The 15,154-nt window shown below is 45.6% G+C and overlaps 1 protein-coding gene across 2 annotated transcripts in view; it reads left to right on the plus strand.

Annotated features, from left to right (window-relative positions):
- Nucleotides 1-399: 399 nt before the first annotated feature.
- Nucleotides 400-15,154, plus strand: part of XPR1 (xenotropic and polytropic retrovirus receptor 1) — a 170,814-nt gene continuing 156,059 nt past the window's right edge. For both annotated transcript variants that reach the window (XR_013229985.1, XM_077332225.1), the window contains exon 1: nt 400-788. Coding sequence is in view for 1 of the 2 variants with exons in the window: in XM_077332225.1 (XP_077188340.1) it covers nt 720-788 (69 nt within the window). In the remaining variant the exon portion in view is untranslated. The remainder of the gene's footprint in view (nt 789-15,154) is intronic.

The following is a 15,154-nucleotide window of genomic DNA, read 5'->3' on the forward strand; positions in this document are numbered from 1 at the left end:
CCAAAGGGAGGGGGAAGGAAGGAGCATCAATCCCGGCGAGGACGACGCATAACGCTCCGCTGGGCTCCCTCCCCGCGCGACTGCGGTGCTCCAGCCCGAAGGGGCGTGCCTTCCTTTCAAGCCCAGAGGCGGGCGGTGGGGCGTGGCGAGGGCGTCGCCCCGAGGAACCTCCGCGCCTTCGGGATCCAATCAGCGCCCGGAGGGGCGTGGCCAGCCCCGCGACGCTCTCCCCCCCTTCCTCGCTCGCGCGCTCCGTCTCTCTCCCCCCCCTCCCCTCTTTCCTGGACGTCTCCTTCGAGAGGGAGGCGGTTACCATGGCGATGACGTCAAGCTCGGCGGGGAGGCGGCAGCAGCAGCGGCGGCGGCGGCAGCGGCGGCCTAGGGAGGGGGGGGGGAGAGGCGAGGGGAAGATGGCGGCGGGAGCGGCCGCCGCGGCTGCAGCTGCAGGAGCACCGGCGGAAGCGGCGGGGCCGCAGCGGGCGGCGGCGCTGAGGAGACCCTGAGCCGGGGGGGAAGGAGCCCGGGAAGGAAGGAAGGAAGGAAGAAAGGAGGGCGGGAGGCGGCGGAGCCCATGTGCGGTGGGGGCGGCGCCACCCCCGGCCGGTCCCCCCCCGTAGAAGCGCTGCCAGGAGGCGCCTCAGGCGGGTCCCGCCTCCGCCGAGCCGGCTCCGGGGCCGCCGAGTGAGGGCGAAGCGAGCGGCGGCGGCGGCGGCGGCACCATGAAGTTCGCCGAGCACCTCTCCGCGCACATCACCCCGGAGTGGCGGAAGCAGTACATCCAGTATGAGGTGAAGGGGCCGCTGGGGAAGGGGCGGGAGGGGGCCCCTCTTGGGCTGGGGGTGCTCCAGTGGGGCGAGGGGAAGGAGGGGAGAGGAAAATCCCCGCCCCCCTTTTTTGGGGTCCCCCTTGGTGGGGGGGCAGAAAAGGACCGCAGACCCTTCCTCAGGCGGGCTCTGCCTGGCGCCGCATTCTCCTGTCATCTGGGTCCCTCCCATCTCTGGTGCTGCTGGTCCCCTCCCGCCTGCATGCCTCCGAGGGGGGGATGCTGTAGGGATGCAGGGCTTTCGCAAAACCCTGTGAACCCTTCCCTTCAAAACAATACTAGCCGCCTCTTCCAGCAGATTTCCTAAAAGCCCACCCTGTCCTCCCCAGCACACACACAAACACAGAGCTAGGTGGATTCAAAGGAGTAGCCGGGTTGGTCTGAAGTAGCACAATAAAACCAGAGTCCAGTAGCACCTTTGTTGGGCTTAAAGGTGCGACTGGACTCTGATTTTACAGAGCTAGGTGGTCTGTTTTGGGGGGAGATGTGGGTGTGCTTGTCCAGAAGCCCTTGCCCTTCCCCAAGCCGAGCTGTTCCTCCTTTGTTGGCAGCTCTTTTCTATTGGATTGTGTGTGTGTGTGTGTTTAATGGATTCAAGGTCCCTTCATGGGCATGCCATTGTTACCAAAGGGCACGGAACAAATGCAGCCTTAAAGATTATCTCCTCGTCAGGCACCGGGGAAGAAAGCTAGGTGGCATACCATCCCTGGTTTACTCAGGCACTCTGGTTTTGACACTTGGGATTTTCTGGATTAATTTGTCCATTGCTGTCTGCATTCTTAATCAGGGGTCTGGTTTCTGTGTTCTGGCACTTTTCTGAAAACAGGGGTGCTGAAGATTACAGTGGGTACCTAAGACAAAGAGTACATCTTTTCCTTCCTCACACCATCTATATTGTTTATGCTGGTCGAAGACTAACAAATAAACTAACTAGGTTAATCCCAAACATCACAGGACAACAAATAAAGCAGTTTCTCCTGTCACTGTAGGTCCACAGGATTTTGTTCCCTTGCTCTGTGTCTCACACTCTTCACAGCCATTGTGCTTACATGCAGGTTTTGAGGATTGTGAAAGGAGATGTCCTTGTAGGACAAGGATTTTTACATACCCAGAGAAAAAGCTTGTCTGCTCTGTGCTGTGAGTGTCCACAGTTTCCCCCTTGGGTCTTTCTCTGGGTTGGATGAAGTAGCTTTTCTTTCATTTGCAGGGCTTGTGTTAATAGTCTTACCTTCCTTCTGTCCACAGTTTCAGTTGCAGGTTTGATTCTTTGCTCTGTCATTTCTTCTCCCTTTGAAGCTTTTGCTAACATAGCAGCACTCTTCCATGTTTCATGGACTACTGTTGCGAGTGTTCTTCTTTCTTCCAGTTCTTAGCTTGTGTGTGCATCTTGGAGATTCCAAATGTCCTCTGTTTTTGTGAATCATTCAGAACTGCCGTTTGGTCCTCTCATTTGGGAGTCACCCTAAATGGCTGTTTTGCCTGCAGCATTTTTAACCAGCTTGGACACTTTCTCTGATCAGATGGCTCCTGTTGCTCCTTAGATATTTTCCTTTTGCAATTCCCATGTTGCCTATACCCGCACTGTTTTAATAAGTCAATATAATATAAATAGTTTCTGAGGGAAGTGATTTTGGTAGGTGTTTTGGGTAAGAGAAATGATAGATAACTATGGATACCTATTTTGTCATCTCTTGGTGTCTTAAAGACCAAGTCTAAAATTAAAATTACTGTTTTAACATCAGATGTTCTGATTCACTCCAGATATGCTCATGTGTATGTAGGGTCAATTATCACAATTTGCTGATGTATCATGTATCTCCCCCCCTCCCCAAACCTGGCTTTGTATTGTGTGTCCTTAGGGATAAAATGCCTTAGGGATAAAATGCCTTCAGAAAATGCCTGATCGGTATTAGAAGAAATACAAAGTGAATGAGAGTTTACTGTGTGCAAAACTTGAATTTTATTGCAAGCAGATTTCGTATTGGCTAGTAGTATTTAGAGTTTCAGGAATTTTCATTTAGCTTTCTTCAGAGGGGCAATCTGGTCAAGTACATGTCTAGTCTATAAGGATCAGCTTGAAATTTTTTTTGGAGGGGCGGGCTGCTGCTGGAAAGTAAGAAACAGAAATGCTGTAAAAGCTTTTTCATACCAATACTCTGATATAAACAATGCAGAAGAAAGTGGTATATTTCACAAATCGTAGTTATTCTTGGACAACTGCATGGGGCGTGTTCTTCGTTTATGGCACGCATAGGTAAATGTTCAGCGGTGGTAATAAGGGTGTGTCTTATTGTTTTTGAGATGATCTTTTTGTCAGTCTACAGCTGATGATTGCTTAACGTGGTAGTAGTTTTCAGCACCACTGTCAGTCCTCTGCCTGCAGTAGCCTGGGGTCTGTTTTGTTTTGTATTTTAAACAACTCATTGAGCAAGTTGATGTGACTTTCTCCACAAAGGAAGTTATTAGAAAAATGAATGAGGAATAGAAGTCAAAAATGAAAAGATTTGCCTTGTACATAATAATATTGCCATCAATAGAAAAAAAATCAACATGTAGTAGGTTGTAAATCAGAATGTATTCTTTAGTGCCCTAAAAATCAGAGTCCAGTAGTACCTTTAAGACCAACAAAGATTTGTTCAAGGTGTGAGCTTTCGAGCGCAAGCACTCTTTGTCAGACTAAGAACTGACCATCATAACAGTAGGAATATATAAGTAAAAGTTAATCCTGTTACATTAGTAAACTGTGTCACAGCATCCACACACAGCCATGTGATAATTCCCTGCCAAACCTAGTTTTCCTGAAGGGAAGGTGGTGGGTCTGTGCTAAAATTAATACTGCCAAGTTCTTAAGTTTGCCAGGCTTTTTTTTGGTGCTGTGGGGGGCTAGGTTTGGCCCAGTAGCTGCCTGTTGCTGATCCCTGTTTTAGAGATTTTTGGGTACCATGGTTTGGTGCTTAGGATAATAGAGCATATTATAGGTGTACCAGTTGTCTCTTTTTAAACAAAGTATGTTTAAAAATCAGAAACTGATGTTATACCAATAGGCCATTGCAAAGAAAATGAAATACCAGTGTTTAATAGGTCTCTTAAAATCCCCCCAAAACAAAAATGTCCATAAGGCTTGTTAATCATTTTCCTGTTCATAGCGCAACAGTAGTTAAGATTTTCTTCTATGGGAAACCTTCTGCTGCTTTTTCACATTTTCTCATAATTCACATTTTGTTTATTTCTGTTGTCAAGGAGCATCTAATCCAGCATTCTGTTTCACATACTGGCCAGTGAGATGCCCCCATATGTCCTATAAGCAGGGCATAGCATCCAGAGCTCCCTGTGTTGGTGCCTTCCCCAGTTTGGTTGCTCAGGGGGAAGCTGCCTGTGAATGTTCCATTTAGTCCTCATGGCACATAGCCACTCACGGGCCTGTCATTCATGATTTTGCCTAATTCCCCCCTCCCCAAGCCAACTAAACCAGTGGTCATCAGTACATCTCATAGCAGTGATTTCCACAAGTCAACCAGCCTTTGTCTATCATGCCTCTGTTGCCAGTCAGCTTAACTGGATTCCCATGAGTTCTAGTATTATGAGAGAAGGGGGGAAAAATCATCAGTTTTCTCTGCTGTATGCATAATTTTATGAACTTCTAATCACATTCACCCTGTAGTCATCTTTGCTTTAAAATAAAAAGCCCAGATTCCATAGGCTTTATTTGAAGTCATGATGCTCTAGCCCCTTGATAGATTTGCTTATGGTTTTCAGCACATCTTTGGGACCAATTGAGCTATGAGAACAAAAATGATGCACAGTATTTCAGATACAGCTGGGCCATAGATCTGCAGGAGGGGATTTTGATGCTGGCTGTTTTGTTTTTTAGCCTTGTCTTAAGAATCCCTAGCATAGAATGCAATTTTTAGTGGCTGCTGCACGTTGAGTTTGCATAGCCACTTAATTATCCACTGTGAACCCATGATTTCTTTCCTGTTCAGTTGCCATCGTTAAGACATCACTTTTAATGTACGTTTTTTTTTTTGAAAGGAGGGTTTCATGTTGCATTGATCACGCTAATATGAAACATCATTTGCTGGCTGTCCCAGTTTGGGGGAAAATCTGTACAATCTATTATGGTCCTCACCATTTTTAATAATCACTGACATGTGGGAGAGGAGTAGAATCTATGGGGTCTTTATTGATTGTTATAGGTTCAGCTTCAGCATCCCAAGGTATTCCCCTGGTTCCCCATTAAAGAGGCTTGGCGAAATGTTATAGGTGATAGGGGGTTTCTTTGTTTTGAATTAAGCTTGCATATATTCAGATAGAAATCAGAGTAGTTTAAGTTGACCATAGATGCATTAATGGATGGTCTCTGCATGAACATTGATGTTATCCTAGTGCGGTTGCTCCTTCATCCATGCCACAGAGATCAGCCATGCCCAACAGGCAGAATATGAAATGATGGCAGGAGCATGCGAGGGAGATAGGCCATCAGATAATAAATTAGTAATTAGTTGCCAAGTAGAGTGTGATATTTTAGTGATATAAAATTAAAAATGTAAAGTACGTATGCCTTTTAACAGGTTGTAAACCACCTTGAGCCCCAGATGCAGTTAAACAATCAAATATTATTTATTTATTTACCTACCTACCTTACTTACCTACCGCCCTCCCCTTGTGGCTCAGGGCTTTTTACAGGGAACTTGGAAATCAAAATGCAGATACAGCATGGTTCAATTATAATAGCACAATGACAACAGTAGTAACAGTAAGAACAGGATAGTGATAACGATCTTTCCTTATTGGAACAGTAACATGATCAGTTAATTGAATCCCATGGTTCAGATATGCTCCCAAGATGGGTTGCCCTTTTGTTTACTCAGTGGACACATCTGTGTGGGGAGGGGTTCTGGTGGCCCAATAAATGTTATTACTTCAGTTGAACCTCAACCCAAATGCTTGGTGGAAGAGCTCCATTTTGCAGGCCCTGTGAAAATGTGGTAGCTCCGACAGGGCCCGGACTTCTTCTAGGAGCTTGTTCCACCAGGTGGAGGCCAGGACAGAGAAGTATCTGTCCCTGGTTGAGGTCCTGTGTGCTTCCTTGGTGCTAGGGATCAACAGCCAGTTGGAGGTGACAGCGTGGAGGTCTTCATGGGGTATAAATAGAGATATGGTCCCTCAGGTACGCTGGAACCAGCCTGCTTAAGGTCTTAAAGGTGATCTGGTATTCTATTGGTAACCGGTGCCACTGCTTGAGCACAGGCCAGTATTGGGATCTCCATGGTGTTCTTGTGAGGACCCTGGATGCTGCATTATGGACCTGCTGTAGTTTCAGTAGAGCAAGTTGCAGAAATCTAGTCTAGAGGTGACTGTCACGTGGATCACTGTGGCTAAATGTTTTGAGGCCAAGAGGGCACTAGTTGTTTGGTTGGGCGCAGGTAGTAGAACACCAGACGTGCTAGTCTCGTGATCTGTGCCTCCATAGAGAGGGAGACATCCAGGATCTCGCCCAAGTTCCTGGGGGAGTGAGTCACTAATATTTGTACCCTGTCCAAGTTGGGCAATCACGCTTCCACACTTGGTCCCTTTCTACCTAGCTACAGGACCTCTGTCTTTGAATGGTTTGAGTTTCAGGCGACTTGTGCTTGGGCCATCCTGTCACTACTTCCAGATATCTGGTTAATGATTTTGGGGGTGAATCAGGGCAGCCATCCATCAGGAAGAAGAGCTGGGTGTCATCAACATATTGGTGGCAGCCTAGCCCAAACATATGTACCAGCTGGGTGAGAGAGCGCACGGACATGTTAAATAGGATTGGTGAGAGGATCGCTCCCTGTGGGACTCCAAGTTGGTAGCAGCTTGACTGTCTCACTCCAATTGCTACCCAAGGTCCGAATCATTCATTCATTCATTCATTCATTCATTCATTCATTCATTCATTCATTCATTCATTCATTCATTCATTCAATTTGTAGCTCGCTACTTCCAAAAGGCTCGTGGTGGGTTATAGACATATAAAAAACCCCAATAAAAACCCCAATATTCTACAAAATCAAGGTTGTGAGATTATTTGAATAAGTTTAGTCTTGGATTTAAGGAGGCAATACCTACCTGAGCCAACTGGGAAGGGCAGGATATAAAAATAAAGTTATTATAATATTTATAGTCATTTCCTAGTTTCCATAAAGAATATAGTTTCATAATCTGAAAATCTCCCTGCCTCTCAGAAACTGTCCTGAGCCTTCATTGTTGGGACAGGGAATCTTCTGAGAGGACAATCTCCCTCCCCGCATACATGAGGCTTCAAATACCTCAGAGTCCACAGGTGTAACTCTGAGCTGATGGAGAACAAAGAACACCTTCTAGCCCCTTCCAAGAAGACAGTGGACCTGAACGGAAGATGGAGCCAAGAACAGTGTATGTCTGACTTCCAGGAAAATCCAATGACCTAGCATTATACAGGAGGATTGAGAAAAACATTGAGTCCACCTAGGATCAATGGGTTGGTGGTACTACTTGTATAAGGTGCGTCCATTAGAGTTTGACCTCTGCTTATTCAACATTCCTGCAGACCAGTTCATGTGCCTGCCTGGAGAGTTGTGTTGCCAAATGGATTCTAACTGTACAAGACCGAGTCTGCTTTCCAGGCTCCCGACTCCCCGAGCCAGATCCTGCACTTATTCAAACTTTGCCAGCCTTGTTTGAGCAACATTGCTGTCAAGTTCGGAAATCAGATAGCATCTGATATTTCATATTCTGAAGCAAGGAACCTCTGAAACCAAGTGCTACGCTTCATGTGGGGAGGCCTCTGTGCTCTGCTCATTGGTCCTCCTGGGCAACTACTTGGCCACATCCAACGGGATGTTGGATTAGATGGCCTGCTACATTCATTCTTATGCTGAGATATTTCTGGTAATGGTGATTCAGCCTGCCTGGTCCTTGTCCCTACTTTGGTGTATCTCTGAGTGGAGTCTGTACTCTTTATTCAGCATCATCGTGACAAATGTCCATGAGGCTTATCAACAACCACTCCTAGAATTAAGTAATTGATATTTTGTTTGCCCGTACTCTACTCGACCATTCCTGGTCTTAATTTTGCCATTCCATTTCAAGCCTATGGCTTAACCTCAGAACATATGAAGTAGAAATAGATAAGAGTGACCTTGAAAGAGTGACTACAGATCCTCATACTTAAGAGTTAAGGGGCAAAGTCTTCTAGATAAGAGTGTAAAAAGCCAGCATCAAAATCTCCTTGTATAGAAATAATTCATTCCCAAAACTGATCAAGCCCTACCCTTTATCTAGTGTTAACCGTCTGTATTCTATTTTGGGTTGAGATGGTGACACATGACTTTCAGAGCTGATACAATGGCAGGGAATATTCAGGAATTAAACAGTCTTCAGTCAGTCTATTGTGATAAAAGCAAATACAGTTGACTGCTGTTAAATTCTTGCACAGAACTAGGTTGAGAACTAGGAACAAGGCTACAGGGATGTGAAAAAACAGAGACTGGGGATGCTGATGAAAGAGAGTGCGTGCAATTAAGAAAGGACTCTGAAAGAAGGGTGGAGGATGATATGAGGGAAAAGGTTGAGGAGGTAGAAGACTGCAGCATGTGATGAAACTGCATAGTGATCAAGGTGAGACGGGAGAACATTAGTGGTACCTGCTGAATCAGTCTAATAGTCCATTGAGTCCAGCATACTCTTGCACACTGTAGTTGCTCTGGAGGGCCAACAAAGTTGGACTAGGTCAGGAGTGGCTAATCTGTGGCTCTCCAGATGTTCATGGACTACAATTCCCATGAGTCCCAGCCAGCTCTTTCAAGCAGAGGCTCATGGGAACTGTAACCCATGGACATTTGGAGAGCCACAGTGTGGCCACCCCTGGACTAGACCTTTCCCTGATTCTTTCTCAACACACTTATATTGAGAGGTTCTCTGCATATACGTAGAGCAGCCTTTCTCAACTTTTTTACGATTGGAAAACCCCTGAAGCGTTCTTCAGGCTTCAAAAAAACCCCAGAAGTGGCACGATTGTACAGAATATGGTTGGGAAGCATAGCTGTGTACATGCCCACTTGGGACCCCTCTCCTCCCTCCCTCCTTCAGGCCCATCATTGGTCATTTAACTCCCACCGATTTGGGAAACCCTTTCAGGGCCATCAAGGAACCCCAGGGTTTCACAAAACCCTGGTTGAGAAAGCCTGATATAAAGGGAGATTGATGTTTCCTTTCCCCCACTCAGAACCTATTACACGTCAGCTTCTCTAGGTGCTTCTGAGTTCTGGTATTATGGGGAAAGGAGAAAACTGTATTTTGCTGCCCCTCCCATATAATTTTATAAATGTCTAGCTTGTCTTCCCATAGGTATCTTTTTTTCTATATTGAAAAGTCCCTGGCTCTCCAGTCTTTTCCACATCGCAAAAGTGCCCCAACCCCTTAATCATCTTGGTTTGTCCTCCTTTGTACTTTTTCTAGCACTTCAGTGTCTTTTTTGAGATGCACACTCATCTCAGCACACTCAGTGACCAGAACTGCACACATTATTCCAAATAAGGCCTCACTATAGCTCTGTTTAGGGGCATTGCAATAGTGGCTATTAAATTTGCCTTTGCACTGCTGCCACACACTGGGTTGCTATTTTCAGTGAGTTCTCCCTTAAAACCCAGGATTTCTTTCAATTGCAGTCTCTGCCGGTTCAGCATAAATTTAAAATTAGGAATTTTTTTGTTCCAATAGGCATCGTCTTGCACCCATGTTGAGCTTCATTTGCCACATTTGTTGCCCACTCACTCAATTTATCAGTACCCTCCTGTGCAATGGTGGAAAGTATTATCGAATTGCATCCGACTTAAGGGTTATGTGAAACCCTGGGGATTCTTGACAGCCCTGGAAGGGTTTCCCAGATGGGTGGGAGTTAATCTATATATTTTTAAATTTGTTATTTATTGGGTGGTATGACCATATATGATCATTTTGACCCCTCATCTCAAAATGCCCAATGATGGGCCTGGAAAGGGTGGAAAAGGGAGGGGCCCTGAGTAGGCATGTCCACAGCTATGCTTCCCAGCCATATTCTGTATGATCACGCCACTCCTGGGGTTTCTCGAAATCTGAAGAATGTTTCAGGGGGCTAATGATAAAAAAGCGGAGAAAGGCTGCCATAGTATTTTCAAGGCAAGAGGCATTCAGATGTGGTTTGCTTGCCTCTGTTTAACAACTCTGAACTTCCTTGATGGTTTCCCATCCAAATCCTAATTTGGGCTGACTCCAATGAGCTCAAACAAGCTTGAAGTGTTCAGGTCCTATAGCTCTTCACAGTAAAGTAAAGGTAAAGGTATCCCCTGTGCAAGCACCGAGTCATGTCTGACCCTTGGGGTGACGCCCTCTAGCGTTTTCAGGGCAGACTCAATACGGGGTGGTTTGCCAGTGCCTTCCCCAGTCATGACCGTTTACCCCCCAGCAGCAAGCTGGGTACTCATTTTACCGACCTCGGAAGGATGGAAGGCTGAGTCAACCTTGAGCCGGCTGCTGGGATCGAACTCCCAACCTCATGAGCAAAGCTTTCAGGTGGCTGCCTTACCACTCTGCGCCACAAGAGACTCTTCACAGTACACCTTGGTTTTTTCCACCCTGAATAACTGGGTATCCTTTGCAAGCCTGGCTTCTACATCACTCACTTCTACATCCCAATTCTAAATCATTTATGAAGAAATTAAGTAGCACTGTACCCAATACCTATACTTGTGGGACTGCACTGCACTTTATTGTGAGAACTGCCCATTAATACCCACTGTGAGTATGTACCCAACATTTTCTACTGTGAAAACAGATGCAAAAACAAAAACAAAACACATTTGTTACGTTTCTCTGCCATCTCTTGATCCTCCTTGAGCAATCCTTTTATTCCTTTGTCATCTGTTTGAAGAAGTGCTTATTGTTTGGCCATCTACCCCTCAAATCTTTTTGCTCACCTCATTGGGCTTCCCAGAACCTGTCCTCCTTTTGGCTCACTCTGATAGTGATGCATCCATTTCTTGAAAGAAGCATTTTTGGTTTCTTTGATGTCAAGGCCTCCTTTGAGACTTGGTGGTACCTTTCCAGATTTGAAGCATGCATTCTGTCTGGGCCTCTGTTGTTTTGAATTGTTTCTAGGAACGCTGGAAGGATGTGACTCTCTTAATTCTTCCTTTTAATTTAGTGCTGAATAGTCTTTCATTTTAGCAAAGTTTCCTATTTGGAAAAAAAAAAGATCGAGGACAACTTTCTGTTGACATAAATGCTGACTACCCTAACTCTGCAGCCAGTTTTTCAAAGCTGCACAGCAACAAATGCATCTTGCACCAGATCTTGAGCTCTGCTTGGATCAAAGTCCAGAGTTGTTGCCCTTTCAGTTGGCTCTGTGACCTGGGCCCAAAATTGACCCTGCCTTAACTGTGAGAACGTTGGTGTGCTGGCAAGTAGAAGGGAGTGTTGAGAGACATGCGGTTTGCACTGAGTCAGGCCCATTAGGACCTAACTGAGCCAGAGTGGCGTTACTAGTGCCTCAGGGGCTTGCCTTGTTTCCTCAACCAGTCTTGCTTGCCTAGCAAGTGGCTGTGCTCCGCTGCTGTGCAGCATGCAAACTGGCGGCTGCCCATTCCTTTCAAGGCTGTGAGGAAGGAACCATGCCAGATGCGGCTTGTACTGTCACTTGGCAACCTCGAGAAGGTCCTGAGGGCCAAGAAGCCGTGTGAGAGGCCAAGTTCCGGGCTGATTTGAACCGCTCAGTCAACCAGATGTTTGACTGCAGGCTTAAATGACCAGCGGGAGGGAATGTTAACAAGGTGACTTCTTATAGTTTGTTCATCACTTCATAACAAAACTTTGCTCTTGGCAAGATGCCAGAGCAATTCCCATCTGGTATTACTCTGTAGTTCTTTGGTAGACAAAAAACTGCTTGTCCTGCCAAAATATAATTGTCATAGATTGTGCATGGACCTCGAGTGTCTTTTAAAGGGCAGTCAGAGGTGCTTAACCAATAGTGTTTAGAATTCCTGGCTGCCCACTAAGGAGATAATTTTAGTGGCCATTAGCTGGGTTGAAAATGTGTTACCTGTTTGTTCTAGTTTGAAATGATATCCCCTCCCTTTCTTCAGGGAGCCGAATCTAGCATGCATCAGTCCCCCCTCCCCAACAATTCTTGTTCAGATAATGGACATGCCAAAATCTGCTTAGCTGCATAAGATACCATTGTTATTGTTATTAAATGTATATACTGCCCTCCCATGAGGCTCAAGGTGGTGTACAACATACATTCACATCAATGAAACATGGATATTAAGAACCTTATAAAAATAAGGGACAGAATAGACATGAGTCCAGAGCTGTGCACAGAACTGAGTCTATTGCTGAATCCTCCTTAAGCTGCATGGAGGAGTGACCGAAAACCAAGGCATGGATGGACCTGTACTCCCCCCGCCAACCAAACTTTTAAAAGTAATTTAAAGTTTCCTTCTCCTCCTGCTGAAAAGGTTGATATACCCTTGAAATAGGGCATTAAAAGAGATCCAATCGCTGCGTTTTAAGGAGTAAGATAGCAAGAGGGCACAAGGTATATAAAATGACGGCTGCCAACCATTGAAATAGCTTTTAGTCGATTATCTTTTCATTAATTGCTTACAGATAAATCTTCATATCATCAGTATGCATTATTTAAGTTGCCTTTTTGGGAGTATAATATTTTCTGGGTTTTATTGCTTATTATGTTATGAGAAAAGAGCTCGTTTTTATACCACGCTTTTCACTGCCTGAAGAAATCCCAGGGTGGCTTACAACCACCTTTCCCTTCCTCTCCCCAGAACAGTTAACTTGTGAGTTAGGTGGGGTTGAGAGAACTCTAACAAAACTGTTCTGCGAGTATAGCCCTAGGAGAACTGTGACTAGCCCAAGGTCACCCAGCTCGTTGCACACAGAGGAGTAGGGCATCAAATCCTGTTTTCCAGATTAGAGTCTGCACCAGTGGTTCTCAACCGCCCTTACGCAGCGACCCCAGCTGTGGCAGCGGTGCGCACACATGCATGGGCAGCACGTGAAAGCACACAACAATCCGGAGGCGGCCACCTGCTGCTGCCTGCTGCCACCTGCTAACTCTGCAGGCGGCTGCCAACATAGCATTGAAGGAGCCAGGCGACCCCAAATGAGGTCAAGACCCCGAGTTGAGGGGTCTGGTTTACACCATGGTCTACACTGGTCTACACCATGCTGGCTGTTCACTGGTAGTAGAATAGCATGAAAAATAAAGACACCTATGCTTAACTTTAAGCCCCCCTTCCAGTTCAAAGCTGCTCTCATCTGATAAAATGGCCATCCACTGTATTGTTTAATTGTTCAGTTGATTAACAGTTAAAGCTTATGCTTTTTAAGTTGGAATGCATAGGAAATATTTGTGAAACAAAGCACGCTGGTTTTGATGGGAATAGGACTCGGGATGCAGAGTTAGGAGAATCATTTTGAAATATTGTAAAAGATTTTAATGCCAATTGGTATTTGTTACCCGTCCCAAGCAGGTGGGGTGAAGGAAGGAGGCATAAAAGGAGTCTGTGGAAATGTGGCATGGGGTGAATTCCATCTCAAAAGATATGTTGAAGCCAGGAAGATTCAGTTTGGAATTGAGGATACGTAATGTGTCAAACCTAAAGCATTCAGGTAAAAGGGAAGACCATGGCACTGTGCCAATGTGGTCCAATTAACTACTCTAGGGATTCCCAACCAGGGGTCTGCAGACGCTTGGAGGTACATGGTTGCTCAGGAGGGGGTCTGTAGCCTGTCCCTTCCTGCCTTAATGGACTCAGTCACAAATACTTTTATTGCTCCCCCTCTCAAGCATGAGTGAATTATCTCGTGGTTTCTGGGCCTGGGAGGGGGCGGAGCCCACACGCCTACTCCCACTTTAAACTGCCTCCCATCTTTCCCCCTTCCTTAGTCCTCCTGAACCTGCCTGTTAACATGTGTGTTGATGTCACTTCTGAGGGGCATGGCAGGGAGGCATGGCCAGCTGATATCACTTCTGGGGCTTTTCAAAGCCTGAAAAATTATTTCAGGGGCTCCTCCGTGGTCAAAAGGTTGAGAAAGGCTGGCCTACTTAGCGGTACTTTGAATGGGTTCAGGAAGTTGTACAGTCCAACCTCTTCCAAGAAGAGGAAAGTACTTACCATAGCATGTCCACAGTTTAAAGATCATTGTGTTTCAAATGCCCTGTGTATCTTTGTGGGTTATGAATAAATATTCAATAGGGATAGGATAGATATTGAACTGGATACTGTGCTATGCTAACAGTAGAGGCTTTCATCACCCCTAGTTCCAATGTGAGAAGTATATCACCGACTATCAGAAGGCTCCTTGCGCTAGAACAAGGCTCTACCAGGCCTTGAAGCATTCATAGGATCCACCCTTTTCAGTTTGTTAGAGAATAATTTGCTATGCATTTTGCTATGTTTCTTTCATGTGCTTGCGGAAAAGGCATTTAGCTTGACTGAATCCATATGGAGGCAACAGATTGTAGGGAAGAGACAGAAGGTTTTGTGAATGTGTTGGCTTAGTCTGGGGTAAAGGAAAGCGGAAAGGGAGAAAAACTCTCTCTTTAATATCATGACTTTTATAATTTCCCCTTATCAATACATAACCCATTCTAGTTGATCAGCAATTGATATTCTGCCTGAAGGCTACATGGTGAATTCTTAACGCCAAATTGAGGTGCCACTTTGTCAAAGAGAAGGATAGTTTAGTGTGTTGAGTCTGAAGCAAAGACAGAAAACCAAACAGGCTCATGGAGTGTGACTCTTAGACCGTTTACGCACTGGGAACTTCACTGCCCCAGGTCCCGTGCAGGAGCACAAATAGGGGGATGGATGAGATGCACCAGGCTAAATGCTCCCCCGTGTGGGTGCAGGAAGAGGTGGGACAACCTGCCACGACTAAAACTCCAACCTGCAGCCCGGCATGAAACCTCCAGTGCGTAAACGGTCTTAGCCAGTTTACAGCGTAACACTTAGGCAATTTTTAATCACATGTTATTGCAAATGAGAAATCGTATGATATGTAATATCAGATTTGCTGTTTTGATTTGTGAAATCTTATGTGGAATTTTTACAATTCAGGGGAAAAGTAAGCCAGATTATGTATTAGTTTTGTCAATTGAACTAAGTCATCCTTTCATGGAAGGTCAGGGTGGATTTACTACATAAACACTCATGAAAAGGACTAAAGTGTTTAAAGCCCCATAACAGAATCCCACCTAATATTAGCTGCCCTGTCCTGTCCTGCCCTGCCTACAGGGCGGATGGGAACACTGATTTTCTC

The sequence above is a fragment of the Paroedura picta genome, chromosome 4 (assembly GCF_049243985.1).
Source record: "Paroedura picta isolate Pp20150507F chromosome 4, Ppicta_v3.0, whole genome shotgun sequence".
NCBI lineage: Eukaryota > Metazoa > Chordata > Lepidosauria > Squamata > Gekkonidae > Paroedura > Paroedura picta.